This window comes from Passer montanus, unplaced genomic scaffold (assembly GCF_014805655.1).
Source record: "Passer montanus isolate IOZ18808 unplaced genomic scaffold, ASM1480565v1 scaffold36, whole genome shotgun sequence".
In the NCBI taxonomy this organism is placed as follows: domain Eukaryota; kingdom Metazoa; phylum Chordata; class Aves; order Passeriformes; family Passeridae; genus Passer; species Passer montanus.
In genome coordinates this window covers 6416963-6439103 of record NW_024368374.1, presented here as the reverse complement: position 1 = coordinate 6439103, position 22141 = coordinate 6416963, and the positions used below count along the sequence as shown (strand labels likewise).

Sequence of the window (22141 nt, the reverse complement as noted above, 5' to 3'; positions counted from 1 at the left end):
TATCACATTAGAATTCTAAAAGAATTATAATCAATTGCTATAAAGAACATCAGATAAGTTCTTTACAGAAAAGAATAGCAAACAAATAATCTCTTGGCAAAGTCAACAGTGCAGTGTGAATTCAGAGCTCTGAATAACCAGTGATGATGTGATCACATACAAAAAATTGAGAAAAAATTACTGAAAAGCAGGAAGGAGGAAGTTAGTAACCATCATTCTTAATTCAGACTACCACAAAAAGTATTAGAACATTAGAAAAGTGAGTATCTTTTGTCAGATGCATGGCTGAGGGAAAGACTGTACTTACTGCAAAGAAAATGGGAAAGGAAAAATTTGGTGCCATAAGCTTAAAGACATACAGGTTGTTTGGCTGCAATGTAGAAGTTTCTTGCTGGAAGCTTCACAAAAAAATGTGTTTTGAGTGTTGAAGCTAGTGTAATGTTTCCCCAAGTACAGAATAGATGGTGAAAAGGCAAAAAACTTTCTGACAGAATGCAAAGGCTTTCTTACTGATACCAAGAGAAATTCTAGGTGATGATGTGAAATCATATCTCACCACTGGATGAGATCATCCAGTGATCTGAGTGGTCAGATGGTAAAAAACATTGATTGTGTACGGAGAACAGAGAGATAGTATGTTGGAACAGTATGTGCTGTACTGGAGTATAACAAAGCAAGAGTACATAAGCCAAAAGATTTCCCAAAGTGAGTATCTGTCATTCTTTTATTTTAATATCCCTATTTCTACTGGTTGCCCTGCTGTACCATAGCAGAAGCCTTTTAATGATGAAGGAAAGGAAGCCTGTTTCACATCCGGTATTTTTTAGAAAATCTGAAATGCAAACAAAATTAATTGAGAAGTGAGAAATGCAGGCACATCTGAAAGGATACAGAAATGGAATTAAGGTTAAACAAATGTCCACAACCAAAGATACTAGAAAGATCTACACTACAGCACAGAAGAGACTGCACCAGCTTGGCTCCCTCTGCCTTACACTGTTCTTAACACTATCCTGGTGTGTCAGCTCTGTGCCATGAAAACAGCTCTCTGAAGGGCTGAGACACAGTCCTCACATAATTCACCTATGCATTTCTGTTCAGCCATTTTTGATCGGAAAAGACATAAAAATAATGCAGACATCTTGACATGGAGATGTGGGGAGGCAAGGGAAACTCATCAGCAGGCTCTCAGGTGAACCCTTCTGAATATTCACTCTGAAATGGGAGCAAATAGGGCAGAGGTTATATAATGGACTTGGACAGCAAGAGCACAAGCACATCAAAATCTGATCAGTATCACTGCCTGAGTTAGGCAGATTTCATACTGACAAGAGATAAAGAGAGAAAAACAATTGCGATATCAGGGAAAATGAGATGTGTGTAACAACAGCTGTCTAGATATAGAAGAGAGAAAACAGACTGGCTACAGTTCAGTTCAAATAACTAACTGGGCATTATCTTGCTAGTGAGAGACATTTAGGGAGCTACAAAATGCACACATGTGGCATTCACATTCTCTGAACAGAGAGAGATATAATTCTCTCTCCCAGGTTTTTTCCTGGAGAAGCACAGAGAGGAGAAAACAATGCTTATCTCTACTTGCTGGTCCTGTTGTTTTTGCACATATGGAATGTGTTAGGGTTTACCTGAAGGGATTTGGTAATTGGGTTCTGCTGAGGATTGTTTTGTTTCCTTGGCCAATCACTTGAAGCTGTGTCCTGACTGTCGGGAGACAGTCATGAGTTTTCTTTAGTATGCAATATAGTATAGTGTCTCTTTATTATAGTTATAATATAGTATTAATGTAATATAATATAGTTTTAATAAAGCAATTGTTCAGCATTCTGAATCAATGGAGTTAGATGCCAATTGTTCCTTTGTTGGGGCTGCCCTGTATTTTACTATAAACAGAGATGGAAGGAACAACCTGAAGAGTACTTAAGTACATAATTTAATTTGATTGATTGCAATTTAAACACAGCTTGAAAAAGGAAAGCTAAAACAAGGAGGTTTAAACAGCTCAGAGACAGACTATCTGTACCAACTACATCCAAGCACAGAGGCAGAATTCAAAAATATAAAATGAATTGGAAAAGTCAAGACTGAAAAGTATTATAGGCAAAAATAGTTACTGCCAAAGCAGTACATGACACAAGACTACAAAGTAGGAAAGAGCTTTGCTGAGGATATTTTTTGACAACTGATAGACATGTTTAGCTGTAAATTAATAAATAATAAAAGCCCAGCACAAAGAGGGATCATTTGGGTTATGGATAAGATGGAAGCACTACCAAGTATCTTCATTACTTCGTGGTCTTGTAGGTGAGGTGTAAAATACCTACACTAGAATTTGGATTTGTTATAAAATCAGCAGCTTGTATGATGGCACCTGCTATGAAGCACTCTGAAATCCTGAAGGGAAATAAAACATTTGCAATGGAACAATGTAGTGGTCCCAGCTCAGACTACTTCAGCAACTTTTTTCTCCCTTAAAATAGTCAAGGGACCATAACACAAACACAAAGGCTGCTTTGAATAGTTCACTATTATGGATTCCCTGGTGCATTTCTTGAGTCAGTGGGTTGTGAGTCGATGGTCAGGACCTCCCCATCAGAATTATCTTCTACCCAATTAGAGCTGATTTCAGCACAGTTAATGAGTTTTCTTTGTTATTTTCTTCCCTATCCTAGGAGTTCTGCCAAAAGTCCTTGTGGCCAGTAAATTCTGCCTTCTTTGTGCCCACTGTCAGCAGCACATCCCTGTCCCGGAGCTTTGCCAACCTCTCCCTAGGTCTCAGAGCCCTGAAACACGTCAAGCCCTAAAATTTACCAAGGCAATTCTACCTACAAGCAATTTGTCCTTCTAGCACCTGGGCATCAATTAGAGCTTGTTCACTGCTGTTTCACGGATTAAATCCCCTTTCTTGATTAGACTTCAAAGTATATAAAGACGGAACATGACAGAGCAGCGTTTTTTAAGAACATGTTTACACGCGTTGCGCGGGCAGCGCCATGGCGGGCGGGGGCGGCGCGGGCCGGCCCGGGCCGGGAGGAGGAGCCGCCTCCGCGCTGGGGCCGCCCCTTCCCGCCGCTCCGCCGCGGTAAGGCAGCGGGAACGGCAGCGGGATTAGCAGCGGGAACGGGCCGGGAGGCGACGGTGGCAGCGTCTGGCCGTGCGGGCCTGGCCGGAGGCGGGAGGGTGGCAATGGAGGCGCGGGGAGCGCTGTGGAGCAGCGGGCAGGGCTGGGGAAAGGGGCGTCCCGAGCCGGGCCGGGCCTTGGCGGCGCTGCCGTGCCATGGCGGTGCTGCAAGGCGCTGCTGGGCACACTGCCCTCGGCCCCAGCCCCGCGGGGCACGGCGATGAGCCCCCCAGGGCTCCCCGTGCTGCGTGGTTCTTCCTGCCCGGGCTCCCGTAGGAGCGCGCAGCTGTGAGGGGTGGGATGCTTTCCTTTTGGCGTTTGTTACCTGGTCTGATGTTACTTGGGTTCCCCTCAGGATTTTCTGGTGTGCCGGTGACAGGACCCAGGGGAATGGCCTGAAGTTGTGTCAGAGCAGATTTAGGCTGGATATCACGAAAAGGTGCTTCACCCAGAGGGTGGCTGGGCACTGGAACAGCTCCCCAGGGCAGTGGTCACAGCACCAAGGCTGACAGAGCTCGAGGAGCATTTCCACAATGCTCTCTGGCACCAGGGTGTGACTCTTGGGGATGGTCCTGTGCAGGGCCAGGAGCTGGACACAATGATCCCTGGGCGTCCCTCCCGACTCGAATGTTCTGTGATTCTGTGACCCTGCCGTCTGTTCACCCTTCAGCTCCCTGCTTGGCCTTACTGCCCTGTGCAAGCTGACAGTGTCAGCCTTCCCTTGTTTCCTTAGCACACTTGCACTACAGCTGTTCTAAAACTCCCATGGCTCTCCTTTGCTTGTGTTTTTCATACCGTTCGCATCTGTTCACCCTTCAGCTCCCTGCTTGGCCTTACTGCCCTGTGCAAGCTGACAGTGTCCACTTTTGTGTCAGCCTTCCCTTGTTTCCTTAGCACACTTATACTACCAGCTGTTCTAAAACTGCCATGGCTCTCCTTTGCTTGTGCTTTCATACCATTTGCCGTGGAAATAAGCCTTCTGCTCCTCTGTTTCTGCTGTCCCACAGACTGTTAGAATGTGGTAATTAACTTCCATCCAAGATGAGAATAAGGCTCAGTATTGTGGTAGCTAGTGGCAAGATACTGTCACACACAAGAGAAGGAAAGGTGGGACAGGTATTTTTTTCCTGTATGGTAATTGTGGAAGTAATAGCCTGGCACAGGGAGCTCCAGGTTAACCACAGCACATGGGAATGCTTGTTTGGTAGGCAAAGAGCAAGCCACAGTTAGTGCTGAGGAAAAGGTCATTGGACGTGTGGGTCTGTAGGAAAGCAGGTAGGCTTTGCCCATTCTGCTCACAAGAGTGCAGCTTCCCCTGTCCCTTTTTTATGGGGAAATAGAAAGTTAATCAAAGATCAGAAAGTGTGTGCAGGAAAGTCTTCTGATAAATGGTAACATTAAGGAAAGATACTACAAGTTGTAGTCAACTCTTCTGTTCCCAAAAAGTCTAAGACTGGGGTTGTTTTATTATGAAATATAACTTTCTCCTTTTTTTTTCCTTTCCCCAGTTAAAATCATGGCACTGAAACAGGTTTCCAGCAATAAATGCTTTGAAGGTTTCCAGAAGGTGTTTGAACATGACAGGTAAACACCACTAAAGCAACAAAGATGTTTAGCTTGGCGCAGTGAATCCATTGCTGTCAGTGTTTTGAGTCTGCAGGAAAACAGCATGCTCTCACTAATATCCATATTTCAGGAACAGTGTCTACTCCTGCTTTGGCTGTGCTCTTGAATTTCTGTGTTAATGTTTAACACAATCTAGTACACTTAGTGCTGCAGAGCTGAGGTGGGAAGCTAGTACTTTTACCTTTGAAAATGGAGCTTCATTACTTTGGGTTGTCTTGTTTGCAGCACAGAGAACCACTGTGTTTGCAAAGCTCCACTTGCTTCTGTGCACTCTGGAAAAGTGCTGTGAGCAGTGGCTCAGTGAAGAGATTGTTGTTTAATGAAGGTGTACAAAAAACCCAAGCTTTCCAAAAAAATTTTGATCCAAATAAAAATTAAATCATCAGTTGTGCTTGGATAAGAGTTTATTGATAGTTTTAGGCTTTAGCATTAATTGAGCAACTAATTTGTCTTAGACTTGGTAGACTTAGTAGATTGAAAACCTCCCCTGCTGGCACATGCTGTGCATTTTATGTTGTGCAACTCATGTGGATGTGTTCTTCAGTAAAAATTGCTTTGCAATTTGATAGCTAAAGCTCAAGCTCAATATTGCTGGGATTCAAACTTCGATCTTCAACCTGTTCTGGGTTAGCAACACTGTGAAAATGTGGCTTATTTGTAAGTCTCTGTTTTAAGTATATTCAGAACAATGTTGAAAAGTTAGCTGTTGCCAAATCTAGAGTCTAAGGCAGAGTTTAAAAATTGATTTTCCCTTCCTTTAACTTAGTTGCTGCAATTCACTGACCAGGTCTCCCTTTCAATGAAATGCACTGATCCACTGATTCCTGTTTTTAATGGTAGTGACTTTGTTAATTAAGTAGTGGTGATAACAAGGAATATTTTATTAATGCAGTGCAGAGCTGAAATGCAAAATGAAGTTTGGAATCTACTTGCCTCCAAAAGCAGAAACTGGAAAGTGTCCTGTGCTGTACTGGCTGTCAGGTAAGTGACATGACTCTTAGTAACTAAAAAATACAATTTTAAACATTTTTAAACTACTGCACTACAGTTACTAGAAACTTAATGTAGAGGTACTGCAGTGGCAGCTCTTGGATTCTACAGAAACTCACCTTATGGAAGGCACACTTAGTTTGAGTGTAAGGTGATAAATCAGAATGCAGCTTGGGGGTAGCCTACCAGATTGTGTTCTAAAATGCTCAGTGTTCTACCCTTTTGTTCTAAAATGTTCATGCCTTTAGTTCCAAAGGGTATATATAAAGGTTCTCCTGTAAGACCTTCCTGTTGGAACAACTCCTGCTTTAGTTTGTTTTTAAAAACTGCTTCAGCTGACAGAGCAGGGATGTGAAAAGAGCCCATGGAAGCCAGCACATTTGTCCTGTGGACTCTACCTTGTTCCAAGTACAACTTTGTAGGAAGCAACTGGTGAACTTGAAAAGAAAGGTGCTGTCAGCTGCCTTAGCCAGGCATGTCTGGTGTGAAGTAAACCTGTGGGATCAGAAAGTGCCAGGGCCTGAAGAGGCAGCAGGAGTGAAGTTGTCTCATCAAAAATTAGTTAATTAAATCCTTTTTTCTTTTATTCAAAATAAAAAGCAGAAGCTCTGTTCTGTAATTTGAGGAGTTGCTTTATTGAGACTTGTGTTTAGAAAGTTGGAGACCAGGACTGTTAGTGTGGAGACTTGTGTTCCTTGTCACAAAATAGCTGGTGGGTCTGATTTGTGTCATGACAGTGGACTGGGTAAAAATATTTATACTTGAAGTTAGGAACATCAAAATTGTCTGAAGAGCTCTAAGCCATGCAGCACATTTATTTTATTGAATGTAAACTGTATTGTCTTGGGCAATATATCAGTCAAATTAGGTTACTGGCAACTTGTCCTCAGAGAAAACTAGAATCATTAACTCCTCTCAATTTGCATAGTGAAGCAAAATTGAAATATTGGTGTGAAATGTAGTTTATTTGTAACTGGACTTTATTTGGACCTGCTCTGTAGAAAAGGCATGTATTGCTGTGGGTTTTGGAGCCAGGGTGCTTACAGGCCCTTTATCCTGTCTAAAGCATGTAGAATTTGTCAGACCACATGTGTGATTCTGTAATGGACACAGCTGAGGTTACAGTACAAAGCAAAATGTAGCTGCAGGATGAGGGGTCAGAAAGTAGCAGTGCCAGCCTTAGCCAAGGCCTGTGGTCAGTGGGTTTAAATGCCCAGTACCTGAAGGCACCAAGGACTGCATGAGTGGGTGCTGGAGGGGATGCAGGGTGCACGTGGATCTGCTTTTGATCTCCTGCTAGTGGGACTGGGTGGGACAGTGCAGCTCTCTTTCTGTGGCTGTCAAGTATTGTTGAGCTTCATGAAAACATTTTCCATGTTTATGGAGATAGGAATCCTTGTTTTTCAAAACCTTTTCTATCAAAAAGAGTTTTGAAACCAGTATGCCACGAGCAATGGGTAATCAATGATATTTTTATTTCCCTAGGGCTGACCTGCACAGAACAGAATTTTATAACAAAAGCCGCGTTTCAACAAGCGGCAGCCGAGCACGGCCTGATTGTGGTGGCACCAGACACGAGCCCACGTGAGTTCCACAAGAGACATGGTGACAGTCAGTGCACTCAAGTGCACTCTCTGTCCTCAGAGAATGGGGTCCTGCTGTGTGCTGAAATGTGTGTTGCTCATCTGAGTAAAAATTTGACCTCTGCTCACCTGCGTTGTTCACTAGATTACATTGTATATGTTCTTAATAATGGGGTAGTAAGGGTTTGGCATTGGAATTTATTGTTGTGGCACTAAAACTAGAACAAAGGGGCTCTAGAGTTCAGCACAGACAAGGAGAGAGAAGAAAATTGAAACAACAAATATGTCTTACTAGAATTGTTGCTGATATTTTGTGTGCTGAGACCCTATAAAACCTGCAGAACTGTGTTGCCACACAAAGATGCAATGCTTGCTCTTAATTGTATTCTGTCTTCTAAAACAAATTAAATATATGCCTTCAGAGGATTACAATACTTGAAAAGCAAACAAGAAACCCTTTTCCCTTGCAGCTACAACAGACTACTGATGAACAGATTTTTTAAATTATGTGCTGTTATTTGTATAAGGCTGAGCTTATAGTATGGGAAATCTGAAAATGGTGGATCTGCGGTTATTGGGAACACTAGGGATTCACTGTTTTATGTTTTGTATTTGTTGGATTCTGCTGCAGTCTCATGAGTGCTGTAAACAAAGGTGTCAGTCTTATGATATTTCCCAAACTTTAGTGGGTTACATCTGACTACAGGCAGTATGGAAAAGAAGCAATGTTCTTTCCATGAAGTATTTTTTACATCTAGGTTTTGAAGTTGTGTCAGGTCAAAGAATGTAAATACATGTTTCTAACGAAGAAGAGGGACAGAAGAGCAAAACTTGTGAATGAATGAACTTCACACTTTGTTGTTGCTATTTGCTGCAGGCTAGAGATGGGCAACGAACCTTTGCTTTATTCATATTGGGTAGTTGGACTGGAACTTGGTTTTGGTAGTATCTGTGAAAATTGTCTCTATCAATGTGTAACTGCCTTTGCATAGGTCATTGCTTTGTCCAATTTCTTTTAAGTCCCTCGTGGCAGCTTCTCTCTTGCCTTTTAGCCTAATTACTGATAAGGGTTGCTCTGCTATTTAAATGAGTTTTGGAATGAGCTTCATATTATACTCTTAAAATTTAGCTCAGAGACCCCAGGTGTTCTTAAGTCTGTTTGAGCTGTCTGGAAAAAAAAGTGAAAAGCAATTAAAATATAATCATGAGCTGAGAGGTATTGAAAATGCTTACATATGCATTTTAATTATGTAGTGTATGAGAATTATCTTGCATTATTATATGTTCCAGGAGATGTGTCTGGATGGGGAAAAAGACTGCATGAAATCATTAAATACTTGTCATTGCAGACCCTCTGTCAGGCCTTGATAGACTTCACTTTTCCTGCTTTGGAGGGGTTTGTTTTTCCAGACAGGTATACTGAGCAATATTGTGCAGATTCCTTTTCAAATTTCTTTTTTTCAAGGCTTCCTGAAAGTTTTTTTAGCATAATGAGCATTGCCTGACAGGAATTTCTGAGTTTCTGTTCATCTCTGAGGTACTGAAGACAGACTTTTTACATCCAACATGTCTGAGCAGCCCAGTCCCTGTGATTGCTGGACTGCTAAGTTACAGAATCACTCGGTGTTCAAGGCCATGTCACTGGAGCAAAGTCAGCTTTGATCCGTGTACAAACCTGATTTCACACTGTGCATGCAGCCATCTCTGCACAAATTGTGAGGGACTGTTGAGTTACACATGGGTTTGCAGCGTAATCTGACTGTGGTAAAATAATAGGCAGGAAATAATGGCCTCTCTTTCTTCAAAACATTCCTATCACATATACCTTGAAATATTCCATTAGGTTCTGCAGACCAGGCTGGTAAATCACAGACTAATCAAAGGGGAGGACTGGGTGGGATGCACTGAGTCTTTCAAGAATACATCTGCAAATTTAATTTGAAAGTGTGGCCTTGGAAAAGAGGATACAATCCTGCAGTTATTCAAAGAAGAAATTATTTAAGTTTCATGGAAATCATAGGTGGGAGCAATGAGATGAATGGCAGAAGAAGTAGACTTGTGAAATTATAGGAATAGTGAATTATTCTTCTGGAGAATCTTAAAAAGGCACTATTTAAAGCACATAAATTGGCTTGGTCACACCATTTGGTGATATGTGGTTCTGTCATTCTGGGGAAAAAGAAATTTTCTTCTGTCACACAGGTCTAATGGCTGAAATAAGCTGGTAGCATCAATTAATACATGCCAACTTTTGATTAAGTTTCTGAGTAAATGGGACAAAGCAGAAATAATTTAGAAGACAGGTATATGCTATATTTATTTATGGAGATATTTACACTGTTCAAAAATTGGATATATCTGCAGGTATTATGTAATTTTGAAAGTGTTGAAATAGCACTTGAAAACATTGTACTAATGAATTAAAATCGGAATTGTTTTAGTGTTGAAGGGGTAGAGATGTGATTGAGAAACTTGTGTCTCGAGTCTGATTTGTATGGGAGGTTCTTCAATTCTGAACATGTACTAAAGGAAAGATTTGTCATGCTAGGTGGCTGCAATATTGAAGGAGAAGATGAAAGCTGGGATTTTGGCACCGGTGCTGGTTTTTATGTGGATGCCACTGAAGATCCTTGGAAAACAAACTACAGGATGTATTCCTACATAAAGGATGAGGTAACTTGGCTGTTGGGTTCTCCTGGTGTTGCTGGGTAGGATAAAGGGGTGTGGGTCAGTGATAGGAAATTCCCACATCTTGTGTGACAAAGTTACGGGAGATTTCTACAGAGATACTTTGAGTTACTTAATATCTGCTGAACTGTTTCCTTTTGATTTCACATTCCCGTTCAAGTTGCTTTCAGGCCATGATCACAAATGTCATGATAGAACCAGAGATGTGCCTGTGGTTTCAGTGGCATTAAAAGTTGGTTAGTTCTGTGCTTTTTTCTTAAACACACTCAAGTTGCTTTAACATTTTTATTATGCTTTTGTTTCCTGTACAGCTGCCTAAACTAATAAATGCCAATTTTCCAACTGACCCTGAACGGATGTCTATTTTTGGGCATTCCATGGGAGGTCATGGAGCTCTTATTCTTGCTCTGAAGAATCCTGGAAAGTACAAAGTAAGATGAAGTATAGTTTATATGAGGTATATTAATGCCTTTATAGATTTCTGTAAATGTAATGAAAGAAAACATAATACTGAGTTCTTTGGGGGCATTAAATGTATAAATAGTTTCATTTGCTGCAGTTCATTGTTACATAATTTGGGTTTTTTGCTGCTGTCTTTCTGAACAGTCTGTGTCAGCATTTGCTCCTATCTGCAACCCAATTCAGTGCCAGTGGGGGAAGAAAGCCCTCGGTGGATATCTGGGACCAGATGCAAGCAAATGGGAGGTATGTGTTGCAGCTGCAGTTCTTTAATGTCAGATGAATGGTGATCTGTAAATACATCACAGCAGGAGCCTGGAAAACAACTCTGGATTGCCCATGAGCTGGTCCTGTTGTTTTGCTACACCCCTAAGCACAGAAAAGCATTGTTTGTTTCTGGCAGGAGACACTTGCTGTTGCCTTGTGGTGCCTATGGAAATGTAATGAGATACAGGCCTCTCATCAAATCAACTACATTCCTCTCAGTTTTATGAAGGTTTAAAAGTCTGGGCTGAGAACAATTATGAGCAGGGTATTTTTGTAGTGGCCTGAAGAGAGGGACTGCTGCAAACTGTTCAGACTGATGAGCCTTATGACATCTTGCAGGGGCAGCCTGTGGGAGGCCTCCAAGAGAGGCCTGTCAGATACTTGGAAATTGGTATCCTGCAGAACAGCATTAAAGTAGACAAAGTTTGCTTTTAGCTCCAGGACCTTAATTTTGAGCTATCAGTAGTTGTATATGAATAGCTAAAATGCAGAAATGTTTGTCTGCATGGTTGCTGCATTATTTGGGCAGCCCTTCAGTATTTTTAATCTCAACTTAAACATTGTGCTGTATTTTTATAATTAAGTTAGAAGGGATTGTCGTGACCATGTACTCAGATTTCCTTGTAATAAGCACAAGCTGCAGTTCAGTCCCCTGTAAATTGGATTAAATTATATCTTAGGAAGACTTCCAGGTCTGATTAAAACTTTACAGGATTGGAGAGTGTTCTCTGCTTTTCTCATTGTTAACAGGGTAGTTTGTGTACTTAGAAACCACCAGTTAAACTTGCTTAGAGTTAGTGTAATGGATTTGTTGTGAAACAAAACAACTGCCCAAAAACCTCTCCTGCTTTCTGTCCCCTTAGTTTGTTTTGGAGCACTTCTGCAAACCTAGTCCAATAGATCAACAGCAATCATCAGGAACAAACTTAGGTCTGCTTTTGAAACAGATATACAACCTCTGATCTCTCTATTTTGGCTTAAAATTGCCATGTAAATATGTTCTGGATAACTTGATACCATGGCCACAGTGCTGGGCTGAGCCCAACCTCCCATTTCCATCATAGTGTCATTTCTGGATCTGGTGGCATCCTAGAAGAAATGGCTCTCATGCCTTGGTGTAGGACTTTGGATTTTGCTGTACATTGGTGATTGGTCTTCTCCACAGTATTTAAACACTTTGCTGTCTTTTTAAAGGAGTTATTTATTCTGAGCATATAATAAGCACAGTAACGTGTTCCCCATCATAATTACATTTTGATACATGTATATTTAGAGTTTTTGTTTCTCAGTCAAACCAAATTTTTGTGGTCAAATGATCATGGTAACCTTCAGGTTAAATGCCTGCCCATGAGCTTAGTGGTGCCACACTGGTGTTTTGAGTTTTAGCTGCCAGAATAAATACACCAAGATACCAAGTTTCTTCAGCAGGATCTAGTTTCAGCACAAGGGTGTGAATTAGTACTGACTGTATTGCTGTTCTTCCATTCTGTAGGAAGTCAGCCCTGGGCTGGATGTGCTGTTTGGTTAAACTGCCAAGTTGGTAATTCTCTAGCTCACACATTTGCCCTTTTTAAAGCAATGGGTATTACTTTTTCTGAATTTTTCCTGTTTTTCATTCTTCCACAATGCAGCTTGGTTTCCTGAGCAACACTGCCCAGGACTCTGTCTGTGCCATTCTTTTCCTGTGGTCAACAAACTGAAACAGTTGAACACATGTAACTGAATGCCAGTTCTCTTATTTCTGCAGGCCTATGATGCTACACAGCTTGTCAAGTCCTACTCGGGTGCTCGCCTCGACATCTTGATTGACCAAGGCAAAGATGACCAGTTCCTGTCTGCAGGCCAGCTGCTGCCTGATAACTTCATCGCTGCCTGCACCGAGCGGAAAATCCCGGTGGTCTTCAGGCTGCAGCAGGCAAGTGGCTTCTGCAGTCCTTGGTTGTCGGACTCTTGTTTGTGATTTTTGGGTCTATACAGCAGGCAGTGAAGAGTGTCTGTAGGGGGGCAGGCATGCTCTCACTGTGGGCCTGTCCCTGGCCACTTGAGGAGGAGGGTGAGAAGTGACACTTTGCAGTCGCAAGGTGTGCATCCCCCACCCGATTCAGCCGCGCTTCGCCACTAGGTGCCGTCGTGCTTCCAGCCTGGACAGGCTGATCCCGGCATGGGGACTCGGGCTGCCTGCGCTTGGCTGAAGACAGCAGTAATCATTTTTAATGAGTATCGCAGTCACTGTACAGCCAAAGTGACACATGGCCTTCTGCTGCATCCCTTATCTGTGCTGTGGGTTTCGTGTTTACCGTAAAACTGCGTGATTTACTTTGCATGTGTTTGTGTAAATTAGGGAAGGGGTGGAACTGCTTGACATCCTAGATTGATGTTAAGACCCAAGTGGAAGGATGACTCTTACCTGTAGTGCAGTGATCCAGAACAAGACTGTCCTGAGAGCACTGGAGTCTTTGTAAGCCACTGGCAACTTCCACCCAGACCCAGTGAGGAGCTCAGTTGTGGAGAGTGAAGGATTGTCCTCTCTGGTTTATCCTAAACCTTGCACCTGAAGATAGAGCTAGTGCTGATGAAGGGCTGTGGGTGACATTTCAGCACAGTGATGGAGCAATAACTCAGGCCTGGGCTGTGTTCTCCTTATCCCCCCTGTGTTTTACCGGAAGAAAAATGCTGTGAGGGCAACTGTTCTCTCAGATTGCATCTCACTCTGCAGCTGAGCCTTGCTGTTACCCATCTCCAGCTTACAGGCCCAGATCTGGGCAGGTTAAGGGACTTCCTGTTTGTTCAGCTTCCTAGTGCTCATCTGTACTTAGCCTGTTACGTATCCCTTGCCATGTTTATATATATTCCAGGTATTTCTCAAAATGGAAAAAACCAGGAGGGTCATTACATTTCCTTTAAGAGAGCTTAGCATGATTGCTTTATCATGAGCTGTATGTTCTCTGCTGATTTCTTTATTGTTATTCTTTTCTAGGGTTATGATCACAGCTATTATTTCATTGCTTCATTTATTAATGACCACATCAAACACCATGCAAAATACCTCAATGCTTGAACCATTTGGATGTGAGTGCTGCCTGGACAAGATGAATCAAGGGATAGTGGTGAACTAAACAAGAATCATTTGCTGAAGTGATGTTTGTAAAATGGAGCTCTTCTAATTGATTGTACTTCTAAGAAAAATAAAAGTCCCACTTAATTTGATATGCGTGGTTTAGAGTAAGTACTGGAAATGTTCTTGCATGCTTGGAAAACTCTTGATGCCATGAAGTTACATCTGCTGCATTTGGGTCAAAATGCAAGCCAGCAGATGAGTGACTTTCAGGCCGTGGGTGTGGACGTGGCACCCACAGACAGCTTCTAGTGCAACTGTGCAAAGACTGTGATTAACAACAGTGTGCCCATTCAGCCAATTAATTACTGGGGCTTACTTCAACCTGTAATGGAGAAGGATGTTGTTACTGGCACAGCTAATCAAGCTCCTTAATTAATCTGAAGTGGTAGGTGTGTTTTTCCTTGGCCTGTGTAAATACCTTCCAGTTTGGTGGAGAATCCAGACAAAAGCCTGCTGTGCACAGTGGTTTACTGTCCTGTGTGTTATCAGGCAAATGACCTGGAGTATTCCATGGATGATACTTACAGAAAAGACCTTAAAAAACAGGTGAAGGAAGCAGTCTGTACTAAAATGGATTTTTTTCCCACTTGCCTTTGATTCTTAGGAGTGTGAAAGACTTGTAGTGTGTATCTTAGATTTGACAGGACTGAGAAGAAACTGCTAAATAGATCTGAAAAAAGCAATTGCGATCTAGATGATCTAATATCTCATTGCTGAAATAAAGTATGCTTATTTTACAAAAGGGGGCAAAATTTAGTCCTGACAGTTATAGATCTAAAATAGCTCTTGGTGGTGTAATTCTGCCAGCTACCTTGGACAAGAACACAGATTGTTCCAGTAAGCTGCAGTAATCACCTGTAAAATCAGCTTTTCTCATGGCTCAGCTGGACCTGAATCACTGCTCAAACCTTGACTCACTCTTGCCAGAGGAAATGCCACCATAGATGTAGGATGGGTTTCCTTTTTTAGGCAATGCTGAATGCTCTCCTGTGTCTCTGGCTCCTGCTAGATTCTAGGTTACAGAGAGGCTGGTGCTAGTCTTAAATTATGCATCAGCTTGTATCAGTCTTATCAGTCTTGCATCTAATAGTTTATGATTAAGCTCTGAAGGCTGGGAAGATACAACTGTGTGCATTGCAAGAGCTCTCCAGAAGGAAATTATTGCAGGGAGATCTTCTGCTTCCAAAATCCCCTATCAAATGTGAAAAAGTACAGCCCATAAAGTCACCTGTTCACTAAGGTAGAGACACTCCATTAGAGAAATTGAAATCTGGGAGAATCTGTACGTGGATGACTTCAGAAACCTGCATGGGCAAGAGAAGGCTGGATGCTGTGACCTGCTCCTTGTTTCTGCAGCCAGGGGCAGAGCAAAGCAGCTGAGCACAGCCCTGGCCCACTGGGTTATCCCCAGGGCCAAAGGCATTACTGTGTTTGCTGCTCGGATTCAGTACTCTCCAGCAATCTTCACGTTTTGTTTGCTGCAGAACAATCTCTGCATTTCAGAAGAAAAGGCTGCCCTGTAGAGAGAGGTGTTAGCAGTAAAATGAACTAGAAACCTGCATGGGCAAGAGAAGGCTGGATGCTGTGACCTGCTCCTTGTTTCTGCAGCCAGGGGCAGAGCAAAGCAGCTGAGCACAGCCCTCACCCACTGGGTTATGCCCAGGGCCAAAGGCATTACTGTGTTTGCTGCTCGGATTCAGTACTCTCCAGCAATCTTCACGTTTTGTTTGCTGAAGCAGAAGGCTGAAGAACAATCTCTGCATTTCAAAAGAAAAGGCTGCCCTGTAGAGAGAAGTGTTAGCAATAAAATGAACAACTCTCATACACCAATGTGAGCAGGAGCAAAGTGAAGGAGGGCAGTCTCCACTCTCCCTGAGCCCAGCCCAGCCCTGGCAGCAGAAGCAGGTAATTCACTGCCACTACCAGACTGGCAGGAGGCCTTCACAACAGCAGCAGCAAAGCTGCAGGGAGAACATTCCAGGTACCCAACAGCTACCAGCTGGATCTTATGCCTCCTTAGCTGCAAAATTCATTTATTTGCATCACGTCATCATCATCCCCATCCCCAAACCCATCATTTCCAGTGCTCCACTCTCCAACTGCCATGTCTTTTACAAGAAATGATCAGTCACAGAGATAGGCATTAAAGGGTTTCTGCAAATAATATAGTTTAATTGTAACTACAGTAAAGATTTTCTATATACATTATGTTCACTGCAGAGAGTATTACAGATTTGCCATGCATGTTTTATTGCACATATAAATATTGTACAAAGGATCATGAAGAGTCTCTTTTTAGCCATACAGGTTAAGACTGCATAAAAAAAAGCTGTATTACAAAATACTTAGAGCTATTTATTTACAGCCAACTTCAAGCAAATAGTGAAAGACACTATCAGGAGAAAAACAAAATTTTAATTATGAAAAAACAAGATTTGTCAAAATAATAATAATTACAAAGCTTCATGTTGCCATATATACATTGTAAAAAAATACTCAGGAAACCTGCATTTTTACCCTCAAGATGCAGAAATCAATATTCCTATTTTTATACTTGATCCTTGAATGCTTCTAAAATTTGATAAACTCTGACTTGAAAACTTATTTTCTTTACATTGCTCGTGCTTTTTGACAAAACAGATATTTGTGCAGCTCTGTAAAATAGTAAAATACATTTTCATTTAGTGTTAAAGTGCACAGTACATTTTATAGGAAACAATATGCTAGCTGCCAATCAAATTACAATTTAAGTCTATGTTCCCTCTATAAAATAAATGTTTTTGCTTTGGTTGAAGTAACTGGATATTCCATGCATACTGCCTGCCTCATTGTCTGCGAGTCCACTTTCCTCCTCCTCCTCCCCACACGCTGCTGTCACTGCCCCCAGCCCCACAGCCAGCGGTGGTGCTGCAGTGAGTGCTCTGCCTTCAGCAGCGGCTGGAGCTCAGCACATCTGCTGCTGAGCATGGGCATGGTGCTGCAGTGAGTGCTCTGCCTTCAGCAGCTGCTGAGCATGGGCGGCTCTAAAGGCAGTGCCTCGAGAGGGGGCAGTGACAGGTATGCATCACTCTGCCCAAAAGCCTTCATACAGTAACTCTCTCCACATCCTCTTGCTTAAATATTTAGTCCTCACACCCCCTTACCTCTTTTTTTTTGCCACTCTACATTTCAAACTCCCTGCTTCCCTTTTCACCACATGCAGCTGCCCCGTCCTGCTTGCCCAAGTCCCATCACTGGCTTCTTGTGTGAATGAAAATAGGATGTTCCAGAGAGAAGAAGAATCACTGTGCTGGAACTTTCTGATCTAAAATGCGTGATGTCTTAATAATAAAGTATACTTTTAAAAACCTCTTTGCAAATGTAAAGTGGTAAGAAGGAGAAGAACTTTTATTTCCTATTGCTGACGTGGAAGTAGAGGTCTGATGCTGCAAATGTGCACTACAGAACATTGTGCTTAATTCTGTGGATATTTTTAAAGAGAAGCATTGCACCCAGGCAAGTTGGATCTGGAAGACTGGGTCTTTGAGACTGCCTTTGGCAACTTCAGTAATTTTGTCTCCTCTTGAAGGAATCACTGAAGAAAACAAGTTAATTTTTAGGCTACCTGTTAATCTTGTTAACATTCTTGTGCTATTTTTTACTATTTGTTCTGTAGTGCTGTAATCTTTAAAATAAATCAAGTTACAGTGCAAAATTACATTTCAAGACACATGATCCTAATGCACATAAATAATTTTGTTGTGGCAAAAGTTAAATGTCTTGTGCATAGTAAAATAAGCAATCAAAAATATTTTTTCACATTTGTTTTTCAAGTTTACATATTTCCTTTTGTCTTTAAACATCTATATACAAATAAAATGGGTGTGCTCTCACTTTCAGCCAATTTAGTCTATCTAGTGAGGGGAGAGGTGTTACTGGAATGTAGGAAACTCAATGGAATGCAGACAATTTTTTACCAATGTTCCACAGATTCAAGAAATAAAGAATGCCATTCCAGCTAGCTGTTCTTTTAATAGAAGCACCTATTTTGTTTGCTTTTTATCTTACATATTAGAAAATACCATTTACGGAGATCTAGAGCTACTGCACACCAAGTAGAATAAAAAATAACAAAGTATTTATATTAAAATAAAGTGTTTAACCACAAAAAAAGCAGTAATAAAATACAGTTTCCTAATTTACATTTTGCATCCAAAGGATGAATAACAACTCACTAATAAATAATATTTATATAAATATTTAATGTCTGGATATTTTTAAAAGGCAATAGCCTGAAGCAACTGCAGAAAAACCTAAGGTGGTAGCAGTCTGATTTACTCTCCCTTCTCCCTCCCCCCAGGTGATTACAGTGACTCTTAGTTTAGTAATACAAAGTATCTTGCTGCAAGACAGCTGTGTACTCCACACGATTTTAAGTGGCAGAGAGGTGTTGTTTTAGTAAGTACTGTACAAAGTGAGCTATAAAAGCAGTGAAGTGCCAACTTCCTCTAGAAAATGTTTCTGTTCAGTTTCTGCTTTGTAGTTCGACACATATGTACAGTCTGAAACATAGGTTTAAAATGCTAAGAATACTCTTGGAGTACTGGAGTTGTCTTCAATGCAGTTTGAAAAAATGGGCAGTTTTTGATTCGTTCATGGCACAGTGTAGCTGGTAACAGCAGAGAGAGGGTAGTTTCATGTGAATAAAGCTTGTTTCACTGTGGTTACATCTAGCAATGCTTGAACTGTTATGCTCACTTTTACCAAGCCCTTTTCTTCTAGGATGTGATGTGGTAGGCAGAGCTTCTCCTAGAAAAAGACAAAAAAAGGAGTAAAAATTAGAATATTCAATACTTACTCCAGAACCTCACTTCACATGATCACATTTGGAACACAAATTCCAGCAAGCAGGAATCATTTCCTATTTTTAATTAAAAAGAACTTCCTGTGATTTTGACAGAAAGTCTCTGATTTTGCTCCTGCTACACCTAAGAGTTAGTGAGAGATCTGTTAATATTCGGGGCCCCAGAAGCCAAGTTGTTCTGCAGTCATTATAGCATGTAAAGAGCTAAGAGTGGGGGCCAGCAAGCACGCACCAAACTTTCACCTACAAAGCAGGGTAACACCGCATTTGACCGGTCATGACATATGTGTGAGATGGGGGATGGAAGGCTGACTTTACAAAAAAGCAAACCAAAAAACCCCCACTCTCCCACTGAGCTCTAGACAGGGCCCAGGATATGCACCTTGAAATCCACACACTAGCACATCCAGGGAAGTGTGTGCAATGTTGTGCATTCAGGGGGCAAAGTGTTTCATTCTGAGTATTGGCACCTTATTTGAAACACCCAGGAATCAACTTTATTCACCATAAGGACACAGCAGTCATGGCCAGGATGGAGCTCACTAGCTGTCCACAGAGGTTGTTATAGCAGGAGACAGTCAAGCAGTAAATATTGTATCTCCTACAGGCCAAGCAAGACACCCACCCATGAATAATTAGAGAAAGTGTTAGAGGGGCAGCCTTGTGTGATGACTGGCCCTCTCTTTAGAAAATTTTTCTCAATGTTACTGGGTATTCTTGTTCAGAAATGAAATTAAGAAATTGGGCAGCAGGTCTATAATAGATGGAAAAGCCAGACTACATCACATAAACCATAATTACAACTGTGAGACTCACTGCCACAACACAGAAGCCAAAAGCGTAAGTGGGATGACAAAAATATACAGGTAAGAGAAAAATCCAAACAGAGTTATTAAACACAAACACATGGAAACAGTGCCTGGCTCATGAAGTCCTTCAGCTCTATGGCATTGCTTTAAGCATGAAAAGGGCACCATCTGTGTGGTCCAACCCTTCCTTCCAAAAACATCCATACCTAACCAGCAGCAGACTTGGAATACCGATTTTTTTGCAGAGAGGGTGGTTTTGACATCCTCACAAGTGAATATCTTAGTTATTGAATAAGCTTTCAGCTTTTAAAACTACTGACGCATTTAAGATTCCATTTTAATTAAATGCCTGTCTTCTACTGAATATTCCTCTTGCGTCTGTAATGCTAACTAAGGGTCCCTTATTTTATCTTTGTACAATTCATGGTCCTTTTCCACACTTCCTCATACTGATTAATTCCTCAATCTAAACCTCACTGATCTCTTCAAGCTCTCTTCTCATGACACATTTTTTCAGTTCTAGTCCCTTCCTTGATTCCTGTGGACCCTTACAACTCAGTACAATGGAACTGGTACACACAAGAACAATTTGTACAGTCTTTGTTACATCATGCACCTAATTTCTTTTATGTCCTTCCACTTTAGTCCAGTCCTTGCTCAGGACACCTCCTCCAGTGGGCCACAGCTCCAGAAAAGTATCAGTACCAAACAGCTGTTCCACTGCTTCTGATGTTTATTACTTTCTTTTGTTAATGAATATCTCCCTTATGCATAACCAACATTTAGCTTGCTTAAATTTCTTGTGAAGTTCCTCACAGCCCACTCCAGCCTCAATGAGAGGAAAAACTACAAAACATACCTATTAATTACTGAACCTGAAGAGAAGAGCCAAACTTCATTCACAATCACAGCATCTGATACTGGTAACTGTAATTTATCTGTATTTTGTTTACATTTTATACTTACTACTGAAGTTGTTTTAGTATTTATTATTTTATGTTTGAAAGATTTATTTAAGACCCAAGAAACAACTTCAAAGAGATAATTTTCAAGGAGCTTGGCTGAGTAGGTCTGCAGGAGATGGACAACATACATTTCCCCACATGGAAGAACGTACATATAGTAATATTCTTGCTAATGCTGAGTTACTACTTCCACTGAGTTAGTGGATTCTGATTCACATTGACCAGACTATTGTGGCAACAGCCTCCTGCTCCTGCCAGCCACCCTGCCTCTCTCTGCTGCAACTACTTGTCCAGTCAGGCCAAGGAACTTCCCCCATCTTGCAGCCATTCCAGGTCATCAGCCACATTTCCATTCCAAACCTACCCATCATAAACTGATCATTTAAGTTAAGACAGTGAGTCTGCAGTTCATTCTTCTGACTGAAATATTGACCTGCAAGCTTTCAGAGATTGTTTCCTCCCAACTTTTATTCATCTGAAAAAAAAGCACCTTTTCTAGAAAATCACATAGTTTAGGATGCAAACTCCGAAACTGATGCTGATTAGCTCTGGAGTAGCTACACAAGAAGGTAGATACAGTGATATCAAATAAAAGGGTGAAAAAACCCACCCAATACTCTTCTACTTCAAAGGTGTGCTTTCTACCTAGACATTTTGCCAATCTACTGTCCTGGGAGCCAGTTCATCTAAAAATCCACAATGCTCTGATTTTGATTTTTTTTTTTTTTAAAGAACCACATTAATCTTATTTGAGAATACAAATCAGACACCTGAAGTGAAATGCTGTTCTTTCCACACTCTTCTACTTCTTTCCAGTGTCCTTGCACAGTAGCCTCTTGTTTCACAGATTTGGTGGCCCTTAGCATGCCAGTATTTCATTATTCTTCCATGCTAGACAAAAGGCATTTAATAAGAAGGCCTACTGAATCCAGTAGATGAAAACCAAGGGACTGGCATTACAGGGCTGAAGGGTATGGACTGAACCCAAAACCCCAATGCTAAGAAAACCTACCTTGCTAGATATTTATGTTTGAAAATATTCTGCATTTTGCTATTGAAGTCAGATTTACTTAAACCACCACAGTTAAGAATGTTTACTTTAGAATTTAAATTCCAAACCCACCATTTTTGTGGCACCTTGTAGCACCTACTGAGCTGTTCTGTCATGCTCTCGTGCTAGGATTTTTGCAGCTGCTTGTGAGCACATTTGCACTTAAAGCATAAGGGAGTGCATGCCCCATTTCCTATAAAAAACCCTTCCAATATGTTTTTTTTCCTGTTTTTAAAGGCAAGCATTATCAAATTATTTTAAATACAGCATAGTAATTTAGTTTGTATGAAGCAACCTCTCTCTACCTGCTGAATTTACAAGATGCATACTCCAATCAGGAAAGCTGTTCTAGGAGGTCTGTAAAAAAAATAGGACCATACAACTGTGTTGTAGGAGTGAAAAATTTCCCACCACCTAAGTTTTTTATGTACCATTCTATGTTTCATGGTCAAAACATACATACTTGGCAGCCTTCTCTTGTGAAGCACACTTGGCTAGTATTTTATAATTCTGCAGCTAAACACATGGCTACAATGAACTTTTCAAACTTGACAATGAGACCAATGCCATCTCCTACAAATGACAAGCTTCTCTTAATGTGTC

At 41.3% G+C, this 22141-nt stretch overlaps 2 protein-coding genes across 11 annotated transcripts in view; one reads left to right on the top strand and one right to left on the bottom strand.

Moving 5' to 3' along the window:
- The first annotated feature begins 3056 nt into the window (after positions 1 to 3056).
- Positions 3057 to 13959, top strand: ESD (esterase D). 3 transcript variants are annotated; one of them, XM_039716576.1, is made up of 9 exons: positions 3057 to 3100; positions 4648 to 4723; positions 5658 to 5746; positions 7241 to 7339; positions 9887 to 10011; positions 10338 to 10457; positions 10633 to 10731; positions 12500 to 12667; positions 13730 to 13959. In XM_039716576.1, the coding sequence occupies exons 2-9, from the start codon at positions 4656 to 4658 to the stop codon at positions 13808 to 13810; spliced, it is 849 nt and encodes a 282-aa protein (XP_039572510.1). In that variant the 5' UTR covers positions 3057 to 3100; positions 4648 to 4655; the 3' UTR covers positions 13811 to 13959. The 3 variants fall into 3 exon arrangements, with proteins under 3 accessions (XP_039572510.1, XP_039572511.1, XP_039572512.1); XM_039716577.1 differs by lacking the exon at positions 3057 to 3100 and adding an exon at positions 3114 to 3172; XM_039716578.1 differs by lacking the exon at positions 3057 to 3100 and adding an exon at positions 3136 to 3156.
- Positions 13960 to 17658: 3699 nt separating this feature from the next.
- Positions 17659 to 22141, bottom strand: part of LRCH1 (leucine rich repeats and calponin homology domain containing 1) — a 115110-nt gene continuing 110627 nt past the window's right edge. For all 8 annotated transcript variants that reach the window (XR_005628290.1, XR_005628291.1, XR_005628293.1 and 5 more), the window contains one exon: positions 17659 to 18658. Coding sequence is in view for 3 of the 8 variants with exons in the window: in XM_039716573.1 (XP_039572507.1) it covers positions 18545 to 18658 (114 nt within the window). In the remaining 5 variants the exon portion in view is untranslated. The remainder of the gene's footprint in view (positions 18659 to 22141) is intronic.

Excerpts from the sequence above, each read along its gene's own strand:
- ESD (XM_039716576.1), top strand. The coding sequence starts at position 4,656 with ATGGCACTGAAACAGGTTTCCAGCAATAAATGCTTTGAAGGTTTCCAG. Across the intron at positions 7,340-9,886 it reads GGCACCAGACACGAGCCCAC|GTGGCTGCAATATTGAAGGA; the intron begins GTGAGTTCCACA and ends TTGTCATGCTAG. Across the intron at positions 12,668-13,729 it reads TGGTCTTCAGGCTGCAGCAG|GGTTATGATCACAGCTATTA; the intron begins GCAAGTGGCTTC and ends ATTCTTTTCTAG.